We start from the raw sequence: 25061 nt of genomic DNA on the forward strand, positions 1-25061 counted from the left end.
TTTGGGTCCAGCTGTGCCAGACCATTTTTTTGGGCTTCCCTGCTGTGTCAGCCAATACATTTCCTCTTTTGCCTCCTATAACCAAATGTGTCCTGAGTAATTCAGGTGGTGGCTACTAATTGGATCAGGTAGCCTCTAAAGGACAATAATAATAACAATAACAATAATTACAGCTCACCCATATGTCATGTCACCACTGTTATAAGCTCTTGACATTTATTGATTTAGTAGTCACAACAACCAAATTGGTGTAAGAACTGTGATCCTATGCTATACACAAGGAGAAGCCAAGTGACTTACGCAAATTTACATAGTTGGTAGGTGGCCAAGCCAGAATTGGATTCTAGAATCCTAGATTCCAGAATCTGTGTTGTTAGCCCCTCCACTATAATGCTCTGCCAGGTAAGGGATGGTGGTCATTGGTTCTTCTGAAGATCAATAAAACTCTCATTTCTGCCAGCTGTTTGGATTATGATTATATCTTTTTTTTTTAGTAGAGGCAGTTGAGAGTTGAAGGCTGAGCAAGTGTTTGACGGCCTCATGTTGTGAGCGGTTGGGTAAGGTTTCACTAGTGTAGGATATCGCTAGGTTGGAGTCTAGGGCCCCCTTCATTTTAGGTAGAGGTCCTGAAGGGCTGTGTCCAAGGAGTGAGGGTGAACCAGATGTAGGCAAGCTCCCAAAGGGCACTTTCTTTACCCAGACATCTAGCATTTTTTCACTAGGCTGTATCACTCCCAAAATACTTCAAATATTCCTTTAAGTTTTCCTTTGCTCATCAGGCCTAAATGAACTTAACTTCTGTGACACCTTAATTGTGTTAACAATACGGTATATGCAGAGAAATGGAGATGTAGTTGAGCGGAACACAGACCAAGGAGCAGGATGCTAAATGCCTCAATTGTCCATGCTTGTTTTCTGTCACTTTCTTTATCCCAACTCCAGTTCTCAAGGATGATCCCTCCCCAACTCTGTCAGCTCCCAGCAGGCAGGTTGTGATGGAGAGAGCATCTGGCTTATCGTTCTTTCTTAGGGACGCTTACATCTCAGCCCCTCTATCCTGACCACAGACAATGAATGGAGCACGCCCTTGACCCGAAGGCAGTCCACTTGGGTGTTAGCAAGGAAGCCATACATTGGTCTATCACAGGAGCTTTGATAAAGAGACAATAAATATAAATTAAACAAACCAGATCTTCTTGCTATTACAGTGTGGATGTGAAAAATTTAGAGAGGATGGTAGTAAACTTTAGTTGGTGGTAAGAGTAGAAATTGAAAGACACAGAAAAAAAGCTTATTAGCAGAATCTGTGAGACAGAGTAAGCCATTGGTTGGTAGAAGCTGTGGCAACCTATAAAGAAGAGAGGTGGGCAGTGCAAGATGAGTCACTAATAATAGGAATAGTAAGATATAAAAACAGATGAGCTTATAGTCTAGTGAGAGAAACAGACATTAATAAAATAATCACACAAATGGATGTAAAATTGCAACTCTGATGTGCAGTGTAGAGAAATGTTATCTGGTGTTATGAGAGCTCATAAGAGGGGGACTGGACCAAATCTGAAAAAAATCAATAAATGATGAATGAACAAAGATCCGAAGGATAAGCAAGTATTAACCACACAAAAAGCTAGAGGAGAGTATTCCAGGCTTAGGAAACAGGTGCAATGGTCTTGTGATTTGTAGAAGAACACAGAAGTTGTGAACAAGGCAAGATGTGGTTGAGGCTGGGACAAGATGAGGCTGGAAAGATGAATGGATTGTCTAAAAAAGAAAAAATGAGGTGAGACTACAGGAATTGAAGAATCCCACATTTAATGATTGGAAGGAGTAGGAGTAGGATGAATCTGAAAGGGAGAAAAAAATAGCAGCAACCAGAGAGGGAGAAAACAAAGCCAGACATAGTGTTCCTTGGTTTTATCAACATGATAACTCATTGACAACCTTTACTTTGGAGTCCCTGGATGGAACTCTGGTTTTAAAGAAAGAAACAGGTAGTTCCAAATATGGTTTCTTAGTTCATATTCCTTTCAAAATCCCCAATTCTAAATTTGCAATGTGAACACAAGTAAGAAATCCAGAGATGTGTAGAAACATCTGTGTATATATATATATATATGCTTAGACACAGTCTCCTTTGTGCTAAAAAAAAAAAAAAGGAATTTTATAACATGCTGATGTGTCCCTTGGAAACTTGTATGTTTGCAGAGCCTATTGGAAGTGCAGGACTAGAAATTAAGAAGGAGAATATTTGCCTTACTTAAGAAAAATCACCCATACATTGAAACTGTGTTTAGAGAGTTAAGAACATAAGGAGTAGGGGGAGATTGTGGACAGAAGGAAAGGAAAAGAGGGCTATGGTAAGGATTATTTTAAAGGTGATTGAAATCAAGGCACAGAGATACATCTCAGCCACCAAAATGTATTCCATATGGCCTGTCCCTGTGTGCATTCAGCACTTTTGCGGATCATTAGCTACACAATGAACAGATGACTTCATCAGGCTGGGCCTGATGATTCCTACATGTTCCCCCTTGAACACTAGAAGGATTTCCTGGCCTGGAAGTGCCTGAATGACTTCAATTGCTTTTCCCAATGGCATTATCTTTGTGCTTGCCTATAAAGATTCATCTATCATTGGCTGCCTAGCTACTTAATTGGCCCCGGCTGTCCCTACTTCCTTGATTAACCCAAGAAACTGGATCATCAGCTAATGTCACCATTTCACTGCTTCCAGATCCTTCAGAGACTTGACCAAACAGATGATATCCAGGGGTATCGGACTCTTAAGAACTAAATGTTTTATTCTTCCCTATCTTTCCTATCTTTAAACCATTTAGCACAGCATGGCTGACAAGCCATTATGACACACTTTGTGGTTGCCACGCTTTCTCATATAGGTTACTACAAATGCCTTTGAGGTCTTTTGCGTTTGCCAAGATACAGCTCCTTTCAATTACTCTATTGCTCATTCTTTAAAATTGGAAACATTCTCATACTCTTGGAAGGCCTGGGGACAGAGGTGGAATTTGTACATATAAAACACTACTCATCTAAACAGGATGCAAATGATTTTATTAATTATGTTGGGCTTTGAGATTCTTGCTTGAAGAGTGATTTGCAAAAGTAGAAGCAATATTTGGTGCATGTCCTTTTGTACAGGGACAGCCATGCTAGGATGGCAAAGGGAAGCTTTGGAGATTGGGCACTGCGGCCACATCCCCTTCAAGACACTCAGAGTCTCCAATTAAGTAGTTTCTGATCTTTCTTCTACATATTACACAGAAGTCAGGGAGAGTCCCTACTCACGTAAATAAGTGAATGAAATAATCTCTTATGTAGACCTCTGGAGAGTTTCCGTAAGTGTTTATTTTGTCGTATTTTGGATTCTCTGAGGAGGCTGTTGAGTGGAAAAGGAATAGGCTTTGGAGTTAAGTGGAATGGGAATCAAACTCTACCTGGACAGCCTAAAATCTAAAATTCTCAGTTTTAGCTGTAAATTAGAGATAAGCTTATCTTACAGGAAAATTGGGAGAAATCAAGAAATTAATGTGGGAAAAGTGTTTAGTACTGCATCTGGCATTTGGTAGGTCCTTGAAAGGGGAATTGCCATTTTCTGCTGGGCAATAGTTCTCTGCAGCCTCAGTGCCACCTCACAGTCATCTGGAGAGCTTGGCAAACCTTATGTCCAGGCTGCACCCCAGACCCATTAAATCAGGATCTCTGGGGATGGGACCTGGCATGAGTTTTGGTTTTAACAAGGTTTGGCCAAGCAGACTGGGATGTCTCAGAAATAGCTGCCATTTCTGGTCCACCCCTAGGGCCATGCATGGCCTTTTCTGGGTATCTGATTGCAGCCTGGCTGAGCTGTGCTCCTTCACCGGATGTGGCAAATAAAAATGGGCGTATGTGGTAGCCTTTTGTTTGGCATGATTACTTCCCAGCAGTTCCTGAGTGCTCAGGTTCCTGAGATACCTTTTTGTGGGGGTGACCTGCTCTCCCGACAGCTACATGCTCCAAAGCTTTCACTCATCTTAAGATCAACCTCCCTGTCAACCCCACCCCTCTCATGAAGGTGGTTAAATCAAGGGTGAACCTTTCCTGGCTGATGACCTGTCTGTTCCTGTTCTATCTCTTCTGATTTCTGGCTTTGCTGGCTTTGAGAGATAGGCTAGGTTAACAGAGGCCACAAATACTTTAACCTCCCCTCCAATGCTGTTAAAACAAAACCAGCTGGGTCAGGGGAAGAAAAACAAATAAAACACAAATCCTCTTACTACAAAGCTTTGCAGTTGCCTAATAAAAACAATGGTCAGTGGCATTTCCAAAAATATGTTTAGGACAACTCAGTCTCCCAGAGGCCCAGAAGGAATTACAGATGGTGGAAACTACCAGAATGACCTGTCTTAAGGAAAATTTCTTCTCTGTCAAACCATTGGCGTGCAAAAAAAGAGAAAGCATTGCCCCCGTAATCCTAAGCAAAAGAGATGGCGTTGACGAGTTTGTGAGTTCGTGAGCCAATACCATTGTCCCAGTCTATTTTCTGCAGACTTTGCAATCTCATTTTCTAACAAAAAACATGAATATGCCCAGATACCATGGGATGACTTATTTTATTATTTCCCAGGCTTGAAAATATATGTTCAGAAATATACCCAGCTCATTCCCTCCTTAAATTATTTAGCATACGACCACTGTCCAGAATACAGACTGCATGACCTCAAACATGCTCCTAGGCAGCATTGCTTGGAAAACGAGGTCCTTGTCTTTAGAGATGGGAAGTCACATTCCATAAAACATTTCTCACATTTTAAGAAGTTGCTATTTCTGAAAAATTAACCCAGGGAAAATCAAATTGATATTAAAGAATGCCTGCAGTGGTCTAAGAATGCCTAATTTCCCCTGCCCCTCCCTGCTTCTCTATCTGCCAATTTACCCTGGGCTTTTTCCCCTGGCTTGGCGAGGGGGCAGAGGGTGATGGGGAGAGACCTTGGAGTAAAGTTTCAATGGACAGGAGGAAGTCAGCGTCTGTTATTTTAAGCACTGAACACCAGACAGGACATTTTGTTTCCAACACACTCAGGGGCAGAGAGATCTCGGTAAAGATCAAGAGGCTACAGAGCAGCAAGAATCATAAGAATCACATTAGCACTGACAAGCTTCCCAGTGGGGTGGAGAAAAGAGCATTTGGAGTGGTTTGCTAAGAGGAATGCACATTTTTATCAGGCACTGAAGCTCTCCCTTTTGATGTCGGGATTCCAGGGCTATAGCATGTTTTATAGTCGCATACACGTGTTCCAAGGGCTCTCCAGGCTGCTCAGTCTTGCCCCTGTGGAATGCATGCAGGAGCAGGCTGGACATCAGGGGTGGGCAGCCATCGGCATGGCCTGATTTCCAGGGCCCTGGGAAAACACCCTGCCTCCACCTCCCACCAGCTGCTCACATACACTGTTAGCTATTTAATCCCCAAGCAAGGATGAGAATGGACATTTCTTGTGCACCTACTGTGAGCCAGGAACTGGCTTTTTGGGCCCACTTCACAGATGAGGAAACAGAGGCTTGGAGATCATGAAGGCATTACCCAGCTGACCTGGAAATTGGCAGTGCCTAGGAGATTATGAAAGTTGGCTCTTTGGAAAAACTGGTAAACTCGCTCATGATGAGGAGTGAATTCCATCATTCACGGAGTTATACGCTTCACAAATGAAAAGTACTCACTATCTACAGGAGCCAGGCCAGCTGCTGAGGTGGCAATGGAAGATGAAAAATTTCTGACACTGTTTGGAACAAATGATCTAACAGGAGACAAGGCAGATATCAAATAATATATAACCAAAAACAGGTGCCATGAGACAGATGTAGACATTTGCATAGTATTACTGCTTCCTGAATACTTATAAAATGAATGATAAGATATAATATTACTTTGCATTTAAATAGAGAGTAATATTTTAGCAAGCCATTAATTATGTAATTTTACACATTAAATGAGATAATATGGGAAGCTGAGGGCCTTCTGGGAACCCTTGTAAATCAGTGATTCTTTTTTTTTTATTTTAATTTTAAGTTTCGGGGTACACGTGAAGATTTGTTACATAGGTAAATACATGTCATGGGGGTTTGTTGTACATATTATCTCATCATCCAGATATTAAGCCCAGTACAATAGTTCTCTCTTCTGCTCCTTTCCCTCCTCCCACCCTCCTCCCACCCTCCTCCCTCAAGTAGACCCCAGTGTCTGTTGTTTCCTTCTTTGTGTTCATAAATTCTTATCATTTACCTCCCACTTATAAGTAAGAACATGTATTTGGTTTTCTGTTCCTGTGTTAGTTTGTTAAGGATAATGGCCTCCAGCTCCATCCATGTTCCTGCAAAAGACATGATCTTATTCTTTCTTATGGCTGCATACTATTCCATGGTGTATATGTACCAAATTTTCTTTATTCAGCCTGTCATTGATAAGGATTTAGGTTGACTCCATGTCTTTGCTATTGTGAATAGTGCTGCAAGGAACATTTGCATGTATGTGGCTTTATGGCAGAATTATTTATATTTGTCCCTATTTAATAAATGATGCTGATTATTTATTAAATAGGGAGTCCTTTCCCCATTACTTGTTTTTGTCAAGTTTGTCGAAGATCAGATGGTTGTAGATATGCAGTCTTATTTCTGAGCACTCTATTCTGTTCCATTGGTCTATGTGCCTGTTTTCTTACCAGTATCATGCTGTTTTGGTTACTGCAGCCTTGTAGTATAGTTTGAAGTTGGGTAACATGATGCCTCCAGCTTTGTTCTTTTTGCTTAGGATTTCCTTGGCTATTTGGGCTCTTTTTTGGTTCCATATAAATTTTAAAATCTTCTTTTTTTCTAGTTTTATAAAGAATGTCATTGGTAGTTTGATAGGAATGGAACTGAATCTGTAAATTGCTTTGGGCAGTATGGCCGTTTTAATGATGTTGATTCTTCCTATCCATGAACATGGAATATTTTTCCATTTGTTTGTGTCTTCTCTGGTTTCTTTGAGCAGTGTTTTGTAATTTTCATTGTAGAGATCTTTCACCTCTCTGGTTAGCTCTATTCCAAGGTATTTTATTCTTTTTGTGGCAATTGTGAATGGGATTCTTTTCTAATTTGGCTCTCAGTTTTGCTGTTGTTGGTGTATAGAAATGTTAGTGATTTTAATACATTGATTTTGTTTCCTGCAACTTTGCCGAAGTCGTTTTTATCAGCTGGAGGGGCTTTGGGGCCAGTACTATGGGGTTTTCTAGATATAGAATCATGTTGTCTGCAGAAATAGTTTGACTTCCTCTCTTCCTATTTGGATGCCCTTTATTTCTTTCTCTTGCCTCAAAATCAGTGATTCTTAACCAGAGAAACACATCAGAGTCTTCTAGAATTTTTTTTTCAAGAATACACATAGTAGGCCAGGTGCGGTGGCTCACAACTGTAATCCCAGCACTTTGGGAGGCTGAGGCAGGTGGAGCACAAGGTCAGGAGCTCAAGACCATCCTGGCTAACATGGTGAAACCCCGTATCTACTAAAAATACAAAAAAATTAGCGGGGCGTGGTGGCGGGTGCCTGTAGTCCCAGCTACTCAGGAGGCTAAGGCAGGAGAATGGCGTGAACCCAGGAGGTGGAGCTTGCAGTGAGCCAAGATTGCGCCACTGCACTCCAGCCTGGGTGACAGAGCAAGACTCCATCTCAAAAAAATCTATGTGTATATATATATATATACACACACACACACATAGTAGACCTCCCTCTGCAGACATTCTGCTCCAGAAGGACTAGGTTGGACCTTTCAGAAAAACTCACTGGGTAACTGTGGTGTGTACCTCCAGTTAAGAACCACTGCTGAAAGTAACAAATTATATTGTGTTTGTTGATTCTCTAAAAATAATGATTGATGATAACTGAAGACACCAGAGAATAATTCAGCCTCAAGAAATTTTTGTCCTCAGTCAATAGATTTGTGTGTTAGGTTCTATCTGCCTCTGTATCTATAGAGATGAGCAAGTCACTCATCATCTCTAAGCCTCAATTTACTGATCTGTCAAATGGGGGTGATAGTAATAGCTACTACATCTATTTCTCAGGACTTTTGGGAGGATGATTGATTCAGCATCTACTTACTTAGTACCTATTATTTGTAAGTGGCTGTTGTGTTCAATGGAAGATTAAAATATCAGTGTGTCCACTATTTTCAAGGGTCTTATAAACTAGAAAAATTAATCATAACAGAAGATTAGAAAATCAAGTGCCCAATAAAAGAAGTGCTCTGAGAGTTTGAAGGAGACCTAGAGATGGTAACTTAACATCTTGTGGACACAAGTTTGGGGATGGGGAGGAGAGGGATGAGTACTTGCCTAGAATGTTTGGGTTCCAGTCATGGGAAAGATGAGTAGAGTTAGATCATCATAAGCTAAAAATGCCACCTTGAGAGTCACAATTTTTTGATGGGTATTAGAGAGCCCTGGAAGCATTGTAAGTAAACATGACATGTTCTGAGGGGGTTAGGAAGACAAAGCTCATGGTGTATAGTGCATGGATCAGGATGAGGGAAAAACTGGAGGTAGCAAGACTAGTCAGGAAGCCAAGGTGGCAGCAAATGTCTGAAATGGGCGAGGAGCTGTGTCGACAACTGTTTCAATTTGTGGCAAGAAGACAAAGGAATTGGCAAAAGACAGATACTAGGCTGAGTAATTGTGTTAATGTGGTTCCTTGAAAGGGCTCTGAGAAACCATGCAAATGAAGGTGGCCACCAGGAAGCCCCATCCAAGGCAGCTGCCTGCAGAATTAAAACCTTTTGGTTTCCAGAGCTTTGCTAGGGTAGGATGCACTGAACAGGCCTCAGGGAGGAGGGTATGGGGAAAAATTGATGGGGAAGCCCCCCAGACTTTTGCCTTGTGCCCAGGACAATGACATCTCAGCCAAGCACTCAAACAGTATGAAGCCAATTTCCTAGGTTCAAAGTAAACTCGACCGTCTTGGGCAAGGTACTTCCTCTTTCTGAGACCTGTATTCTTCATTTGTAAAATGGGAATCATGACAAGGATAGTAATAATAATGCCCACTTCATACTGTTATGGGGATTAAATATTAAGCAGTTAGTAGGGTGTCTGACATAACTTGAGTGCTACAGAATATATATATATATACTTTCATACACATTTATTTGAAAAACTCTATGGTTCACAAATATTGAAAACTATTAATTTGAACCAAAGACTGGACTCACTGACTTGGATTTGCTCTCTCAAACTGGGTCCCTCTGGTCAGCGTAACTGACCTGCGGCACCTACAGCCAACCTGGCCATCCCGGTTCCCTTCTTGGTCTTTTTGGTGCCCAAGACATGTCCTCCATGTATTCCTATTTTTAAGAATTACATGTTTATCAGAATAATTTTCATTCTCAGTGCTCAAGTTGAAGCAGATGATCACAGAGAATTTAACTACATAAAATCCTCCTATTTTACAAAGGGCACAAAACCTTAGAGATGTTCACCAGTAATTAAGTCCTAATTAAGAGAGCCCTGATTAGGTCTTAGCTACAGGTGAACATCTCTGAAGTTTTAAAAGAGATTCAAAGAGAGAGAGAGAGAGAGGCGGGGCATTTGATGTGAGGGAGACTCTCCGTTGCTGGCTTTGAAGATGGAGGGGCCTTCATGAGATGTAAACAGCCACCAGGAGCTGAGAGCATTCCCACTGACAGCCAGAGAGGAAACGGGATCTCAGTCCTACAGCCCCAAAAGACTGGATTCTGTCACAGCCATGTGAGCTTGGAGGAGGTGCCTGAGCTCCAGGTAAGAGAGCAGCTGCTGACACCTTGATTTCAGCATTATGAGAACCTAAGCAGAGAATACACTGTGCCCAGACTCCTGACCCAAGGAAACTGGTATATTCAATGATTACTAAGTTTATGGTAATTTGTAATGTAGAAATAGAAAGCGAATACAATCTCTCTAGCCCAGACCCACACGCTGGGATTCCTCAGGCACAAATCCACCTGCCTAATCCTCCCCAGCTGTAGGAAGGAAAAAGAAAGGCCAGTGTGGAATACCAGCTCCCCTTTACCCTGGAAGACGCTACAGATGGAATAATGTTCTTTCCTTTCCCACTTGTACTGAACCAACATGGAATTCCATATGTATTACATCACCACTCCCCCATCCCGGAGTCCAATCACACAGAGGAAGCACACGTGAAGAGGATGCCCCAGTAGGGCTCATATAAAAGGATATCTTGTTTGTAGGATGGCTGGAAGTGGCTGCACTATCTTTTGCCCCAGTGCCATCCAAAAGACACACAGATTCTCTTTACATTCTTTCTAGGGAAATTTTTTAAAGACCCAAATCAACTGCAGAATTTACTGAGCTTTCATAAAAGTCTACCCTTGGCTAACTCTTTGCATAAAGTAAATGAAGGGGCAGAAGGTTCTGGAACAGTTTGCTAGCTATTTCTGCACAACCAGGCAAACTTTCCCTCTTGAGTTCAGTTCATGGGCTAATTTTGCATTTATTGGACAAACCCAAGTTGTCACACATGTAGGTAAGCAGCAACAGCAAGGCAGAGAGGCAATGTCTGTCACCTTGATTGCTAACCCTGACCTTAGGTCCACACACGCAAAAAGACCAGGTAGAGCTTTTTTGCCCCCCAGCACAGGTGATTAATCATAGACTGAGGCAGGCCCTCAGTTGAAAGCCAGTGGAGCATAGCACCAACATCTGTTTTGTATTAGCTATTGCTGAAATGCCAGGGGCCTGAAACCATTTAGAAAGTGCAGCTCTCCATGCCCTCAGCCTCTTTCGGTCTCTCCAGCTGGCAACCAAGTGGCAAATGTATTTAGAAATCAGAAGCTAGCTCCTCTGTCAGCAATGCCAAGGGCCTTCAATGCTGGGGCCCTCGGGCAGTACATTTTGGGTGGAATTTTTTGTAGATGCCTCTTGTTTTCATTGAGGGACCTTAGACAAATGGAGCAACCACTGCGTCCTGGCTGAGTTGGATGGAGAGAAAAAAAGTTGTAGGAAACCAGTTTTGTATTCAGTGAACTCTCTTCCAAGGCAGACACTGAGAAATGTGAGAAGATTTTTTTTAAACCAAGTGTGAATTATCATGGTTTTATCACCCGCACCACAGTCCTTTTCCTTTTTGCTTTTCATTCCCTCTTCCCTAGAGAAGAGACAGAATTTGAGTGAAGAGTTAATCTGCAATAACAGCCACAAGATAAGTTTGAGGATGTGAATGGATAGTGTAGCTTGCAGCTCCCAACAGTTTGCACTGAAGACAATCAATGTCTTATGAGAGAAGTTTGTGAATGTATCTCATGCCAAAAATAAACAGTAGGAAAGAGAAAATTCCTTTCTTAAGAGCTAATTTCTATCACCCAGTGTACTCCTTTCTTTCCCCCTCAATGCCCTACATCTTCCCACTTAGTCCCTGTTTTTTTTTAAACCTATCAAACTCAAGTGTAAAAATATGTGTGCCTTGTTGCAGGGACCAGGGCAAAGGTTGTAGGTCACAGCTGGAAGGGGCTGGTGCCACTTTCTCCCAGTCCACAATGGGTTAGGGGCAGGGTCAATACCTCACCTGGCAATCTCGTGATAAAATTTCACAAATAATCAGAGTAAATGAAATAATTCACACAAAGTGATTTAACAAAGAGGCATGGTTGTATTTTCAGTGCACATACATTATATTTTAAGTGTCATTCTTTTTTCCTTTATCTTTTCTCTGCAGAAGGTAAATAAAAACGATAGAAATTCAAAAATTAATAACTTAAAAGACCTTGACATTTTAGTCAACTTTTTTCTCCTAATAACTGGATAAAAAATGGAAATTTAAACTTTAGAACTGTTTTTTTAATCCTGTAGATATGCTGTAGAATGAATTATCTGGTGTGAACTTGCCCATCTAGACATAACAGAAGCAAACAGATATTAGGGCTTTCAAAAGTAGATAAAATGCAAGTGATGTTAATCGGAATCATATTCTAATATTAGCTCAATCCTGATAGGAAGTCTTTAGTTTTATTTCTCTACCTGGGCTCAGAATTCAGTCTCGTGTCTGGTTACCTTAGTCAAGGGCTGGGTGCTAATGTGATGAACATCAGAGGTTTGATGCCTGTTCAAATTTATTAGCTTCCTTTTCGTCTATGGTCCCAAAAGTACCCAAGGAGAGCTGAGTGAGTGACTGGGGTAGACTCAAACTCGTTCAATTCAAAGAATTAGCCTAATCAATTCATGTTTTTAAATCGCAATTTTTAGTTTTCTGATAATGATGCCATTTTCTGTCTCATCACATCCCCTCTTCAAAGAAAAAAAGTCCTTAATGTCTATGCTACTATTTCCAAAATATACATTCTCCCCTCCTCTGGCATGACTTCCAGAGCTACTCCAATTTTATGTCATTTTAATTTCTTCTGAGGAATTATTATCCTCAGGGTCTATTTTCTGCTTCCAGAAAGTACACAGCTTTGGGGAACTGAGTAACAGAATCACAGCAATGATAGCAATACCTGCCATGTGCTAGGAATGAGTCCTGTGAAAAAGAAACTAGAAGTAGTTGTGGTAAAAGCCAGACTAGTAGCCCCAAGAGTCCCTAAAAAAGGAGGAGAGATCCGTCTTCAGTCCTTTAGACTTTATTTTTCTTTTGTTCTTAGATACTTTTATTCTATTCCGGGTCAAGAGTTTGTTTATGAAGAAAATAGGAGAGCATTTGAAAAGAATCAGAAAGTCTGAGGAAAGAGTGTCCTGGGTGGAGGTTAAGTACTTGGCAAAGTCTGGTTCCTACTCACCAAACTCATTTCCTCTCCTAGGCACGTAGTTAACTCCATTACCCAGGTTCCTCTGTGGTTAGGCAAAGTCATGTGACCGAGTTACAGCCAATGGAATGTGGGCAGAAATGCAATGTGCCTTTCCAGCCATGGCCCTTGAAAATGTCACAGGCACAATCACAATCCTTCATGCTCCTTACCCCTTTGTCAGCAACTTTGGAAACCATATATTGAAGCTGGAGGAGCTACAAAATGGAAGGAGGCTGGGTTCTTGGAAGAGAACTGTCTTGCCCAACAGAAACACCAATTTTGGACTTTATGTTAGGAAAAAATGAATTTCTATTGTGTCAAGCCACGGTTTTGTTGGCATTTGTCTGTTACAAGTAACATACCTTAACTAATACCAACCCCACGAAGAAGGATACTATGGAAAACTTTCAAAGACTCAAAATCCCAATACCCCTTTATCTTTCATTGTCTGTAAAAAAAAAAAAAAAAAAAAAAAACCCAAATTTTTCTGTGGGAGTTTTAGTTTCTCAACCTCTCGTTACTAGTCACCAAGTAATGTCACAAAAACAGTTTCTTGATTGAAAAACATCCTAAGTGCAAATCATTATTAAGATGGAGGAGGAGAAGGAGGATGGAAAATGTCATTTTGGATGCTTAAGAATCACGCTACCCTCCTCTATTTTAGAAATATACTCAACTTGGATAGAGAGGATTAGCTGTTGCCCAGTGCCTGCTGATTACTGTGTATGAAAAAGTCAAATACACTTTTGAGTTTCAGATTGTGTCTCTATAGGAAACTTTGAGCGATAGATTCAACTAACTGCTTGATAATTAAAGGAAAAACTCCATTTTTGCTTCTGCTATTTAAGTAGCATTGGCTTGAATTATCCAGCATGCTCAGCTCACCTCCATATCTGGTGGTGTCTAGACAAATCCCTAGTGTATGTTATATAAAACCATGCATTTATCAAAAGAACGGGAAAGAGGCTGTAGAGTTTGACCTATGCATGCACCCATCCATGAAGCAGTTATGAATGCAGTATTTGAACTAAAATAATTCTATGAGTAACCTCTAAAGAAATAACATTCTAATTGTTTATAAATGCTGACTAGATCCCAAGCTTGTCAGAAAATCTGCTTAGTCCCAAGTATAGTATTCGGTGCCCATTCACTCACGTATTTGATGCTTAAGCTGCAATTAAATAACGAATCACTACCTATTTGGAGGGCTGGGTTAGGGGTGTGTGTGACTAACATAATAGAAGTAAAAGCTGCAAGGGACTGAAGGAAGGAAGAATAATTTTCTGACTGGGGCCATCAAGATAGGGCTTAGAAGGATGGCCAGGGGCTCAGGAGATAATGAATGGGGGTAGTATATTGTGGGGAGGGATGAGAGCCTTCCAGATAGAGGAAAAGCTGCCTGCGGAATAGTTGAGGGGATATGGCCAAAGCTGATGCTAAATGGGTCATTTATTCAGCCAACATGTACTACTTCAGTTTGGGGACAGTGTCTCTGCCTTCATGGCACTCGTATTCTCCTGGCAAAAACAGATATTAACCCAGAAAGAAAATTCATATTCAAGGAGGTATTAAGTGCTATGAAGAAAATGATACTGACTGTGGGGGTGGACTGAGTAACTCACAGGAAAGGGGAAAATATTTTAGAAAAGATGTTTAGGGAAGGTCTCCCTGGGTTGCTGGCAAGAACTAGAAGGGTCACTCCAGCATGAATCCCCAAGCTGTTCTGAGTCCAGATTTCCTTTGTCTCAAGTTCTGGCTCTGCACCTGCTCTGGGAGATGAGCTCGAGTAGCAGAAAGCTCAGGGGGACCTATGTTTGGAGTCAGGAGCCAGGAAGGTCTGTGTGGTGAAGGGGCAGGTGTGAGGGAAATATGAGAGGATTAGCTGTTGCCCAGTCTGCAAGTCTCTGGGAAATCAGGGAAGGCCTGGATTGCTTTCTTTAATTTTGTAGAGAGATTCCCTTTGTTTGTGAGGATAGGAACAATTTGATCAGCAGCAGCTGTTTACTTATCTATGTTTTTAAACATGATCTGAACTACTCCAACGAACAGAATATATGCTTTCTTTCCCAGGGTATAGAAACCAAATTGTCATCTTTAGTCTCTCTGATGTTCTCAGCAGAAACAGGGACTTCACAATGAAGGAACAGAACACTCAGTTTTTATTTTAGAATAGGGAATATCATCACAAAATATGACACTATATAGCCAAATATATTATTATATATATAATAACACCATAATTTAACCAAATATGAATAAAAAACCCAACACTTCTGCAGTTCAAGAATGGAGAGCCTTCTCCCAGAGGCCCAAACCCAAAGGAAAAGAGGAGCATCCCATTAGCTGAAAGCCTTCATTCCCTAACCCTGCTAAAGGCAGCGTGTAATGTGCAAGTAGAATTCTACAGCCAAGGCAACAGCTTCCCCACAGATGGAAAGCTTTGAGTACTTTCCAACTCATCCAAGAACTAAAACCTCAGAAAGATTTATTGTGAGGAGGCCCTCTGCTAGGGAGTATTTCTATTGAATATTTCCTCCTCAGGTCTTGGTCTGATAGCAATTAGTTTTTAAAGGGTAAAGGAAGCCCAGATTGAAGAGGACCTACTTGTACCAGCACAATGATTGGGGGACTTAGCTCTAATTTGCAGACTCAATTTCCCCATCCTTCTCTTATTGGCTTTCTTAAAGAAGCTCATCAAAACCCGGGTTTCCATTCTATGATAGGCTTGTTAAGCTTTTTCTTCCTATGGAAAGTAGAGAATTGAAGTAGTTATCTGGATAGTATCTGTTTAATTGATAATATCTAAGATAATTAAAGAAGGATAATAGTAACAGAGTAACTATTTATGACCTTTTTTGCAGCAATAATCCCTGAATATTGAGAAAACATAAAATTAAAAAGAGAAAATATTGCATTGTTATTTCTTCCTGCCAAATTCCTCTCTCCCTATATATAATATATAACTTTTATTTATATATTATATATAAATATATATAACTTTTATTTATATACTATAGAAGTATATAATACATAACTTTTATTTATATATAAATGTATATAATTTTAACATATATATTATATATATATGTTTTTAGATGAGGTTTCACCCTGTTGCCCAGGCTGGAGTGCAATGGTTCGATTTCATCTCACTGCAACTTCTGCCTCCTAGGCTCAAGTGATCCTCCCACCTTTCCCTCCCGAGTAGCTGGGACCCAGGTGTGTGCCACCACCTCCATCTAATTTTTTGGTATGTTTTGGTAGAGACAGGGTTTTGCCATGTTGCCCAGGCTGGTCTCGAATTTCTGAGCTTGGGTGATCCACCGGCCTTGGCCTCCCAAAGTGCTGGAATTACAGGTGTGAGCCACCACACCTGGCCAAATTCCTCTATTTCTGAGGATCTTAAATAGCTATTGTTTTCCAGGAAGAACACAAGTCATTATTTCATCTTAATTTTATCTTTAGTTTTCTCCTGCCTTTTCTTCCAGACACATTGTCCCCTCCCCTGCCTTACCACCCAGAAACTCCTTCAGTTTAAGGGCAGAGAGGGACATGTGTGACTTTGAAGAAAAATAGAGAATTTCATTTTTCCTAAATTTATCATGTAAGTTTAGGTGTTATTAACAATGATGCAGGTGTATTCTACTGAAATCAGATATTACACATTAGTAATTGAAATTCTGTATACCTTTTCTCTTGTAAGTAAATTTCCATTACTGTTTTCCTTTCAGACACTACTGGCCACTTGATTATAAATGAATCACGTTTTCATCCATGTGATACAAAATGTGGTTTTGTGATTCAGAAAGTTGGTGATTATCCCACCAGCCTGGCACCGAGGTAACAGCTGAGAGAGAATTGATTAAGTCAGAGACATTATGATTTTTCTTATAGCCATTTTGGTGAAATTAGAAATGAACTAATCAATGGACTAATCCAAATTTAAGTACTGGCCTGTTCATATAGCTAGAATCGTTCCAACTATTCCTGTCTCTGGTTAAATGTTGTATTTTGAAAGACTTAATGTTACACAAAAATTCTAAAATATTTAAACATTTAGATCTTCAGATAAGTGGGCCTGTAGATCTAAAAACTACACAGTAGCCAGTAGGCAAAGTAAGTGCTTGATAAGATATATAGTTGCTGTTTCATCCTGACGTGAAATTGAAAATATAACAAGAACCTTAATATCTAATATTCAATAGATGCATCAGGTTAAGCAGATCATCTTTTTTCAAAAAAGTGCCAATTTCATTTCAACACCATGTCATCAAAATTGTAAAGATCATGGGAGGAAGATCAGCAGTCAAACGGAGGGTGATTGTTATAGCACGGGTTAAATAGATCCCACATAATTATAGGAGAGGCCATTCTTTCTGAGTTAGGAATATGGAATATTTTGTCATGAGTCTTCCTATGATAAATCAGCACCTAGCAGTGTTGCCCATTGTGGATTTCCTTTCATCAAACTGATCCTACCTATTGGAGATACACTGAAGAGACAAACATTTTAAATAATTATTATAAATGCTACCCTGTTTATCCTAAGGGATAGCAGTTATTAGAGAAATGGCAGTATCTCTGTCAGATGTCTACTATCAAGTCGAACAAAAAAACTAATGTTGTGACCATGAACTCTTAATGACTTTACGTACTTCAAAAAGTTATGTGAAAGCACAGGCTTAGGGAGTGACTGTTGTGAGGCACATGCATTTCATAAGCAAAACTCTCTTTCCTATTCCTGACGCCAAAGTGGTCATGGGGACTGAAGGACAGGCAACGTGCTAGGAGTAACTGAGAGGGCAGCGTTGATGTTTTGGTTTAAACACAGGTTTAAAGAAGTGGATCCAAACACATTTCATGCTTTTCTATTTTGGGCTTTTTCTTATTCTTCTGCCTGCTCTTCTTCCTCCTTTTTTCTTTTTCTTTTCTTTTTTTTTTTTTTTTTTGCTGGGTCCTTGACCTTTGTTTGCATCTGCCAGAATTCCATCCTCTGTTCACTTTACTTCTCCCAGTGCACAGATCTGTTTCTTTTCTGTTACGTAGAAACATGTTTATCAAATTTGAGCCTGCACCAGAATCTCCTGGAGGAATGGTTAAAACAGCTGATTCAGAAATGCTTTGTTGCAGTTCTAACAAGCCCCAGGGAATATTGCTGCTGGTGGTCCAGGGACCACTCTTTGAGAACCACTGCTGTATGATGACCTTGTAGTGACTGTCTCCCTCCTGTCTGGCACTCCTATCATCATGAAATATGAAATGATGACTGGGGACATGCGGGGGAACTTTCCCCAACATCAGTGACTCTATCATAAGCAGATAGGTGTAATGAGTAAAACTAGACATGCCTGCAGACAAGAATTTTAAGGAAGAAGTTGTCCTTGATGAGCAAGTTTATTTACTGAGATTGCTGATGTTAAGTATTCAGAGATACAATTCTTTTGATGAAAAGATGGCCCTAAACAGATATTTTGTGAGCATCTGCATCATGGCATAACTGAGACTTAACACATTTCTTTCCAATTCAACTGGAAAGTATGTATTGAAGGCCTGTGATGTGTCAAGAACTGTGTGGATTGTTATATGGTAGATGCACCTGTGCATGGTACATACACCTGACCGTGACAGCCTAAGCATTTCCTGAGAATGACCCTGTATGGCAGACACACCTGAATGTGTGTTCACAGTTTGAGTGTGGCCAACCTGGAGATTCATTCCTTACCTATGAGGAACATCTGAGTCCCCAGCTTGTCCAGTGGGATGCTTGTCATACACGGGATTGAGGCCCTTTGAATAAAGGCCGAGTAAAGGTTGAATAAAGGTTGCCAGGTGGAGGTTGTTAGGGAAAGGATGTTAAGTGAAAATGCTACATGAACTACATGCTTTTTACAAGTGGTGGCAGTTCTCCTGTCCAGCCTACCATCACTGGACCATCCCTGCATGTAAGTTCCCCTGAATAAACCCCATATCTCATTTGCTGGCTCAGGGTCTCTTCTTTGGCCTCTCAGCTCTGGTGCTCACTGCAGCCTCCGCCTCCTGGGCTCAAGCGATTCTCTTGCCTCCGTCTCCAGAGTAGCTGGGATTACAGGTTTGCGCCACCATGCCCAGCTAATTTTTGTATTTTTAGTAGAGATGGGGTTTTGCCCTGTTTGCCAGGTTGGTCTTGAACTCCTGACCTCAAGTAATCCACCCACCACAGCCTCCCAAAGTGCTGGGATTACAGGTGTGAGCCACCATGCCCGACCTGTTATGGAGATTTAATGGTTTCTATCTACAAGAAATCCACAAGCCATTAGCGTCTGATAGGAGGGAAAGAGGGACTACAGGGTCATTATGCAGCAGTGATTCTCAAAGGCTGGTCCCTGGACTAGCAGCAGCACCTGGGGCTTGTTAGAATGCAGCAAGCATGTCATGCAGAAATCTCTGGGGGTAGAGGGTCCGCAAGCCGTTTTGGAAAGGAAACAGGTGAGGGTACTTGTGCAGCAGGAACTATAAAGAGAACAGAGTGTGGGATTAGGGCAAATAGTGATGGGAAAGAGGCCCGGCAGAAAAGAGAGGAAGAACAAATAGAAAAATAAGAGAAAAACCAGAAGAGAAGAGTATCTCTACAACGAAGACAGTCTTTGAAGGCCGTTTTCAAAGAGAGAGAATGATGCAGAGAGATCAAGTTTAATCTGGCAGAGAAGCAGGAGACTGTGCTTACAGAATGGCTTTAGAGGGAGCCGGATCCACGGAGCAAGGAGGTAGAGGCCAGGCGGGGGACAGGCTGCAGGGGCTGGAAACTGCGTGAGAATGGTAGATGGGAAGCCAGCAGAATAGCTCACTCTTTTGAGATCCGCTGCAATGGATGGGTTGAGGCTCGGTGGCTGCTGGAAAAAGAAGGGGCAAGGGAAGTCTTTTTAGGATGAGAGACACCAACAAGTGCAAGTTTGTGAAAAGAGGCTGGTATATTTAGAAGGTGGAAAGGGAAAGAATCAAGCACAGAGATGTAAAAGAGATCAGAGCTGTTTATTTGCTGAGATAAGAGGGATAGTGAGAAGAGCTCTTTCAATAAATATTTTTGGAAACCTATGCTTGCCAGACACTGTTTTCAGTGTAATAAATAAAATAGACAAAGTGTTTGTTCTTCTAGTGAGGGCAAACAGATAATAAGCAGATACATATACAATTTGTCAGGTATTCATAAATGCTATAAAGATTAAAGCGGCTGGGTGCGGTCCTCACGTCTGTAATCCCAGTTACCTTGGGAGGCCGAGGCAGGCGGACTACTTGAGGTCAGGAGCTCAAGACCAGCCCGGCCAACATGGTGAAACCCCCGTCTCTACTAAAAATACAAAAATTAGCTGGGCATGGTGGTGGGCGCCTGTAGTCCCAGCTACTCAGGAGGCTGAGGCACAAGAGTCACTTGAGCCCAAGAGGTGGAGGTTGCAGTGAGCCGAGATGGCACCACTGCACTCCAGCCTGGGCGACAGAGTGAGACTCCATCTCAAAAAAAAAAAAAAAAAAAAAAATTAAAGCAAGGTGAGGAGAATTAGAGGGACAGGAGGATTTGCTATTTAGGATAGGGCCACTTCCCTAATAAGGCAGATTTTCAGCAGAAAGGGGATGGCAGGGAGGGAGTGGGCCATGCCGATAGATCAGAAGAGCAGTTTTAGAGAGACTAGCAAGTGCAAAGACCCTTCTGCGGGAGCTGCTCTCTGTTTTAGGAAAAGCATGGATGCCAGCTGCCTGTAGTGGGCTGAGCGAGGGGAGGGCTGGCAGGATATATGGAGGACCACATCCTGAGAAGCTGTGAAGAGCACAGTCTGGACTCTGCTGAGTAAGCTGAAAAGACGATGGAAAGTTCTCAGTGGGGAAGTGACATGGTAGGAGTTAGTTTTTCTTCTCCTTTTTAAAAAAGATAATTTTGGCTTCTGCATGGAGAGCAAGCCATAAAAAGGCAAGAGCAAAAGTGGGGAGAATATTCAGGAGGCTACTCCAGGAATCCAGGTGAGAGGTGATGGAGAGAGTGTTGGCTGTGTGAGAAGTGACCTGATTCTGAATGTATGTCAAGTAGAGTGTGTGGGAGTTGCTAATAGAGTAGGAAGATGTGAGTTTGGGGAAAAAGGGAGAACTCCAGGGTGGGTAAAGCTATTGGAAAATTTGCAGAAGTAAGGGAAGAAAGCAGATGTGTTGAAAGTACTATGACTTTATTGAGTGTTTAGTGTGTACCAAGCATCACGCTAAGTTCCTTAGCTGTATCACATCACTTAATTCTTCTGACAACCTTAATTTGCAATGAAGGAACTAAGGCCAAGAGAGGGAAAGTGCTTGCCATTCGTGGAGCAGATATCAGGCTGGGCACCGCTGCAGAGCACACTCTGTGAATTAGCCACATCATACAACCTCTATCTTCTCTGAGAAATGGAATTTTGCCCAGAGTTGGGGAAAGAAGGTGTAGTAAGGTAAGATCAAGATTGGAAGTTCAAAAAGTGTTGACTGATTACTTGAAAAATGTACATCAAAGATTTAAACATGAGTAATAAGATGATTTTTGACAATGCTTTCTTTAGGGGAGTTGGTGTGGTTTGGGGCTCACCTTCCTGAGGCTATGTGTGCTATGTCTAGATAAGAAAACGACTGAGCTGCGATCTTTCTAGACCTTTCCAAAAGTAACCTCAATCACTGAGTGATCCCTTCTGCTGCCACAACTGGTGTGGAACCAATTCCCAGCTCCTAGTCCTATGAGATAAACATCCTCATGGTCTTATTTAGCATAAACATTGACCTGAAATGGAGCAGGCTGGCAAGATGGAAGTTGAGTCATGACATATTTATTAAGCTGAGCACTGAGTTTGACACTCAGAGGAACACCAAAATAATTCAAGACACATTTCTTGCCCTTAAGGGGCTTACAACATTGGCTTGGCTGGAAGACCACCCAACATCCATTAGGATGGAGAAATCAAATCTCCACTTTTGGGCTCACTGCACTGCTCAGAGTGACAGGCCAGGAGATTAAAAGGGTCTTGGTGCATATGGAATGCACGCACGGCCTGCAGCCCCTCAGCCTGTGTGCATTAACTCCACAAGCAGCCTGGCTGCAGAGTGAAGGTGGCTGTTTGTGCATAAACATTGTCATTTCACTGGGACTGCTATTTCATCTTTGAACCTTGGCATCAAAGGAACACTGACCTTATTCCTGTAGCTTGCCTTTCTTTGAAGCGTATGGCTTTGCATTGCAGATTAAAGTGAAGACATTCATCAAGGAACAGATCTGGCCAACTGCTCCCCAAACTCAACCTGAAACAAAGCCTTGAAAGGCTCCAATCACAGTTGCAGTGGAGTGGGCTGGAGATGAAGGCTTAGAGCCCGGCTCCTCTTTCTCAGATCCTGTAAGGCAGCTCTTGCATGAAACAGTGCATCCTTTGAGCTCTGGGCAACTTTACCCTGAGAGTGAGTCTATCTCTGCAGAAAGGGGTGAGCTAATGCAATATTCCTAACCTGTCCTGCTCATTTGATTTAAAGCAGCCATTGTTGCAAATGAGGCCAGTGTGATCATTCACTGCGTGCCTTTGAATGCTTCAAAAGATGTGTCAGGCAGAACTACCTGAAACTTGGCTGATAATTCTGTCAATTTTCTTTTTCTTCTACTCTCCTTTGTTTGTTTCTTTGAAAATAAACTGTCCTATATTTCTCCCTCATTCTATTTTGCCTCTAAAAAAACCAGACCATATACATAGCATTCTCTGTTTTTTTTTTTTTTGTTGTTCTCTTAAGATGACAAGAGGAGTAAAGTGAGAAGCTTTAAAAGTGAAGTTAAAAAAATAACCAAAGAATTCTTTAGGTATACGGCTAAGAGAGAGAAGTAAGGGAAATATCTACTACCTCGGGGAAGACAAATTGATCGCAGATGATTACTGAGGAGCAAATGCTCGTGTCTTTAGTGTAATCTTTCTGCAGATCTTCCACTGTGATCAAATCAACAGAGCAAGTTCTGTCTGTGATGAACCAATTCGGAGGAGGGAAGGACATGATTGCAAAGTTGCATACATGTAAAGCAACTGATTCGGATGACATATACACCAAAGGACCCCAGAAATGAGTGAAAATGTTTGTTGAGACACAAGCTAATTTCTAGAATAACTTTTTCTTAGTCACTTGTCTTTAAAACAAGACCAAAGAATAATTCTAGTCATTCTGAGACAATTAACTTGCATTTTTGCTTAAATCTCAAATAATTGATTTTCCATTAAGAAATTAAGAAACACTTGAAGTTTAAGAAGAAAATTAATGTGGCTTTGTGGGAAGCCAGTGGTTCCAGAACAGTTTTTCATACGGTGGAAAGCTTGTGGAGGAAAAGATGCCACTCTATCTCGTTTCAATATTAAAAGGTTAAAAGATACCTGTTTAGGACAGGCACAGTGGCTCACGCCTGTAATCCCAGCACTTTTGGAGGCTGGGGTGGGCAGATCACTTGAGGCCAGGAGTTCCCAACCAGCATGGCCAACGTGGTGAAACCCTGTCTTGACTAAAAATACAAAAATTGGCCAGGTGCGGTGGCTCGTGCCTATAATCCCAGCGCTTTGGGAGGCTGAGGCGGGCAGATCACCTGAGGTCGGGAGTTTGAGACCAACCTGGCGAGACCCCATCTCTACTAAAAATACAAAAATAGCCAGGCATGGTGGGGGACACCTGTAATCCCAGCTACTCGGGAGGCTGAGGCAGGAGAATTGCTTGAACCCAGGAGGCGGAGGTTGCAGTGAGCTGAGATCACACCATTGTACTCCAGCCTGGGTGACAAGAGCGAAACTCTGTCTCAAAAAAAAAAAAAAAAATTAGCCGGGCATGGTGGTGCACACCTGTTGGTGCACGCCTGTAGTCCTGACACTCAGGAGGCTAAGGCAGGAGAATCGCTTGAGTCTGGGAGGTGGAGGTTGTAGTGAGCCGAGATCACGTCACTGCCCTTCAGCCTGGGTGACAGAGCAAGACTCTGTCTCAAATTTTAAAAAACCCAAAAAACAAAAAAGAACCTCCTCCCCCTCCAAAATAAAAGGTACCTGTTTATCCAATGTCTGTATCCCTTAATTTATTCCCACCTCTTTTCAGGGATGTGGCCAATAGATTGTAAGCAAGGTGATAAAAGTCACCTCTATGCTGACCCTCTCTTTCTTTTTACCTTGGTAACCATGGGGGCCATGTGTTGAGATGATGAACCCTTAAGGTGAAAGCAGCCTGAGTCACTGTCTTCAAGGACAAGCACTGTGTAGAGAGTTGACTGATTGGTATTAGATGTGATGCAAACAAGAAATACCTTGGTTCTGTTAAGACACTGAGATCTACAGGGTTTATTTGTTATGGTGGCAAAACCTCCCTTATCCTGACTAATCCAGGATCTTCGAGAACATCTAGTCCTACTTCACTTCTGTCATAAGGATGCTTCCTACAGCATCTCTGAGAAATGGTTCAAATACTTGTCGATCACCTCAGAAACAACAGCAAATAACAGTAGCAAGCAATTATGTAATGCTTACTAATACTTGTCTCCAGACACAATGTTAAATATTTTATACAGATTAATTTACCTACTTCTCTCAAAAATCTTGGCTCATAAATATTATTTTTTTCACTTCATAACTGGATGAATTGAAGTACAGAGAAGTTGAGTAACTTGCTCAGGATTGAATAGATAAGTCACTCGTCTAAGGCCACACACGAGTGAATAGTATCACAGGAGCAGATCCAGGCAGCTACCTTCAGTCTCATACCAGAAGGGCTTCCTAGACGGGACTGTCGTTTTCTTTTTCACAAAGACCAATCAATAAGACGCAGAGTCATAACACCGAAAAGGCAAGCCCGGAAGGGATCCTAGAGATCAGCCAATCACTGCATTTCATATGGAGGAAAAAATATCCTCCTGCAGGCCTTTACCCTGCTTTAGTGAAAAAGAAAAAGTCCTGTCTTTCCAACAAGTGTCTTGGGGAGCACTAGGGCTCAGTAGAAGGGCCCCACGGGATATCAGTATGGGGGTAAGTGAAGACACTACTTTAACTAGATCAGCCTTGTTGTTATATAGTAGGCTTCTAGTAGGCTTCTAGTAAAATTTGTATGTGAATATTCTGCTGCTTTAATAATATTGAAAACTGATGGAGTACCCCATACTTCTATTGAAATAGCAGGCTTGAAGGTTTGCATTAAACAATGTAGGACTTCAGGTCAGCTGGGAGGTGGGGTGAGGCACATGGATTGAACAGTCCAGTGGCCAGGATAAATTGCTACTTCCAT

The 25061-nt window shown here is 41.6% G+C and overlaps 1 protein-coding gene across 7 annotated transcripts in view; it reads right to left on the reverse strand.

The window, feature by feature from the left end:
- Positions 1 to 25061, reverse strand: part of SPTLC3 (serine palmitoyltransferase long chain base subunit 3) — a 171557-nt gene that overhangs the window by 18796 nt on the left and 127700 nt on the right. The window contains exon 10 of one of the 7 annotated variants that reach the window (XM_058433218.1): positions 15458 to 15543. The exons of the other annotated variants lie outside the window; for them this stretch is intronic. Within the exon in view, the coding sequence (XP_058289201.1) occupies positions 15515 to 15543 (29 nt within the window). The 3' untranslated portion in view covers positions 15458 to 15514. Of the gene's footprint in view, positions 1 to 15457; positions 15544 to 25061 lie in introns of those variants that run through there. 7 annotated transcript variants of the gene reach the window in all.

The sequence above is a fragment of the Hylobates moloch genome, unplaced genomic scaffold (genome assembly GCF_009828535.3).
Source record: "Hylobates moloch isolate HMO894 unplaced genomic scaffold, HMol_V3 SCAFFOLD_21, whole genome shotgun sequence".
NCBI classification, from domain to species: domain Eukaryota; kingdom Metazoa; phylum Chordata; class Mammalia; order Primates; family Hylobatidae; genus Hylobates; species Hylobates moloch.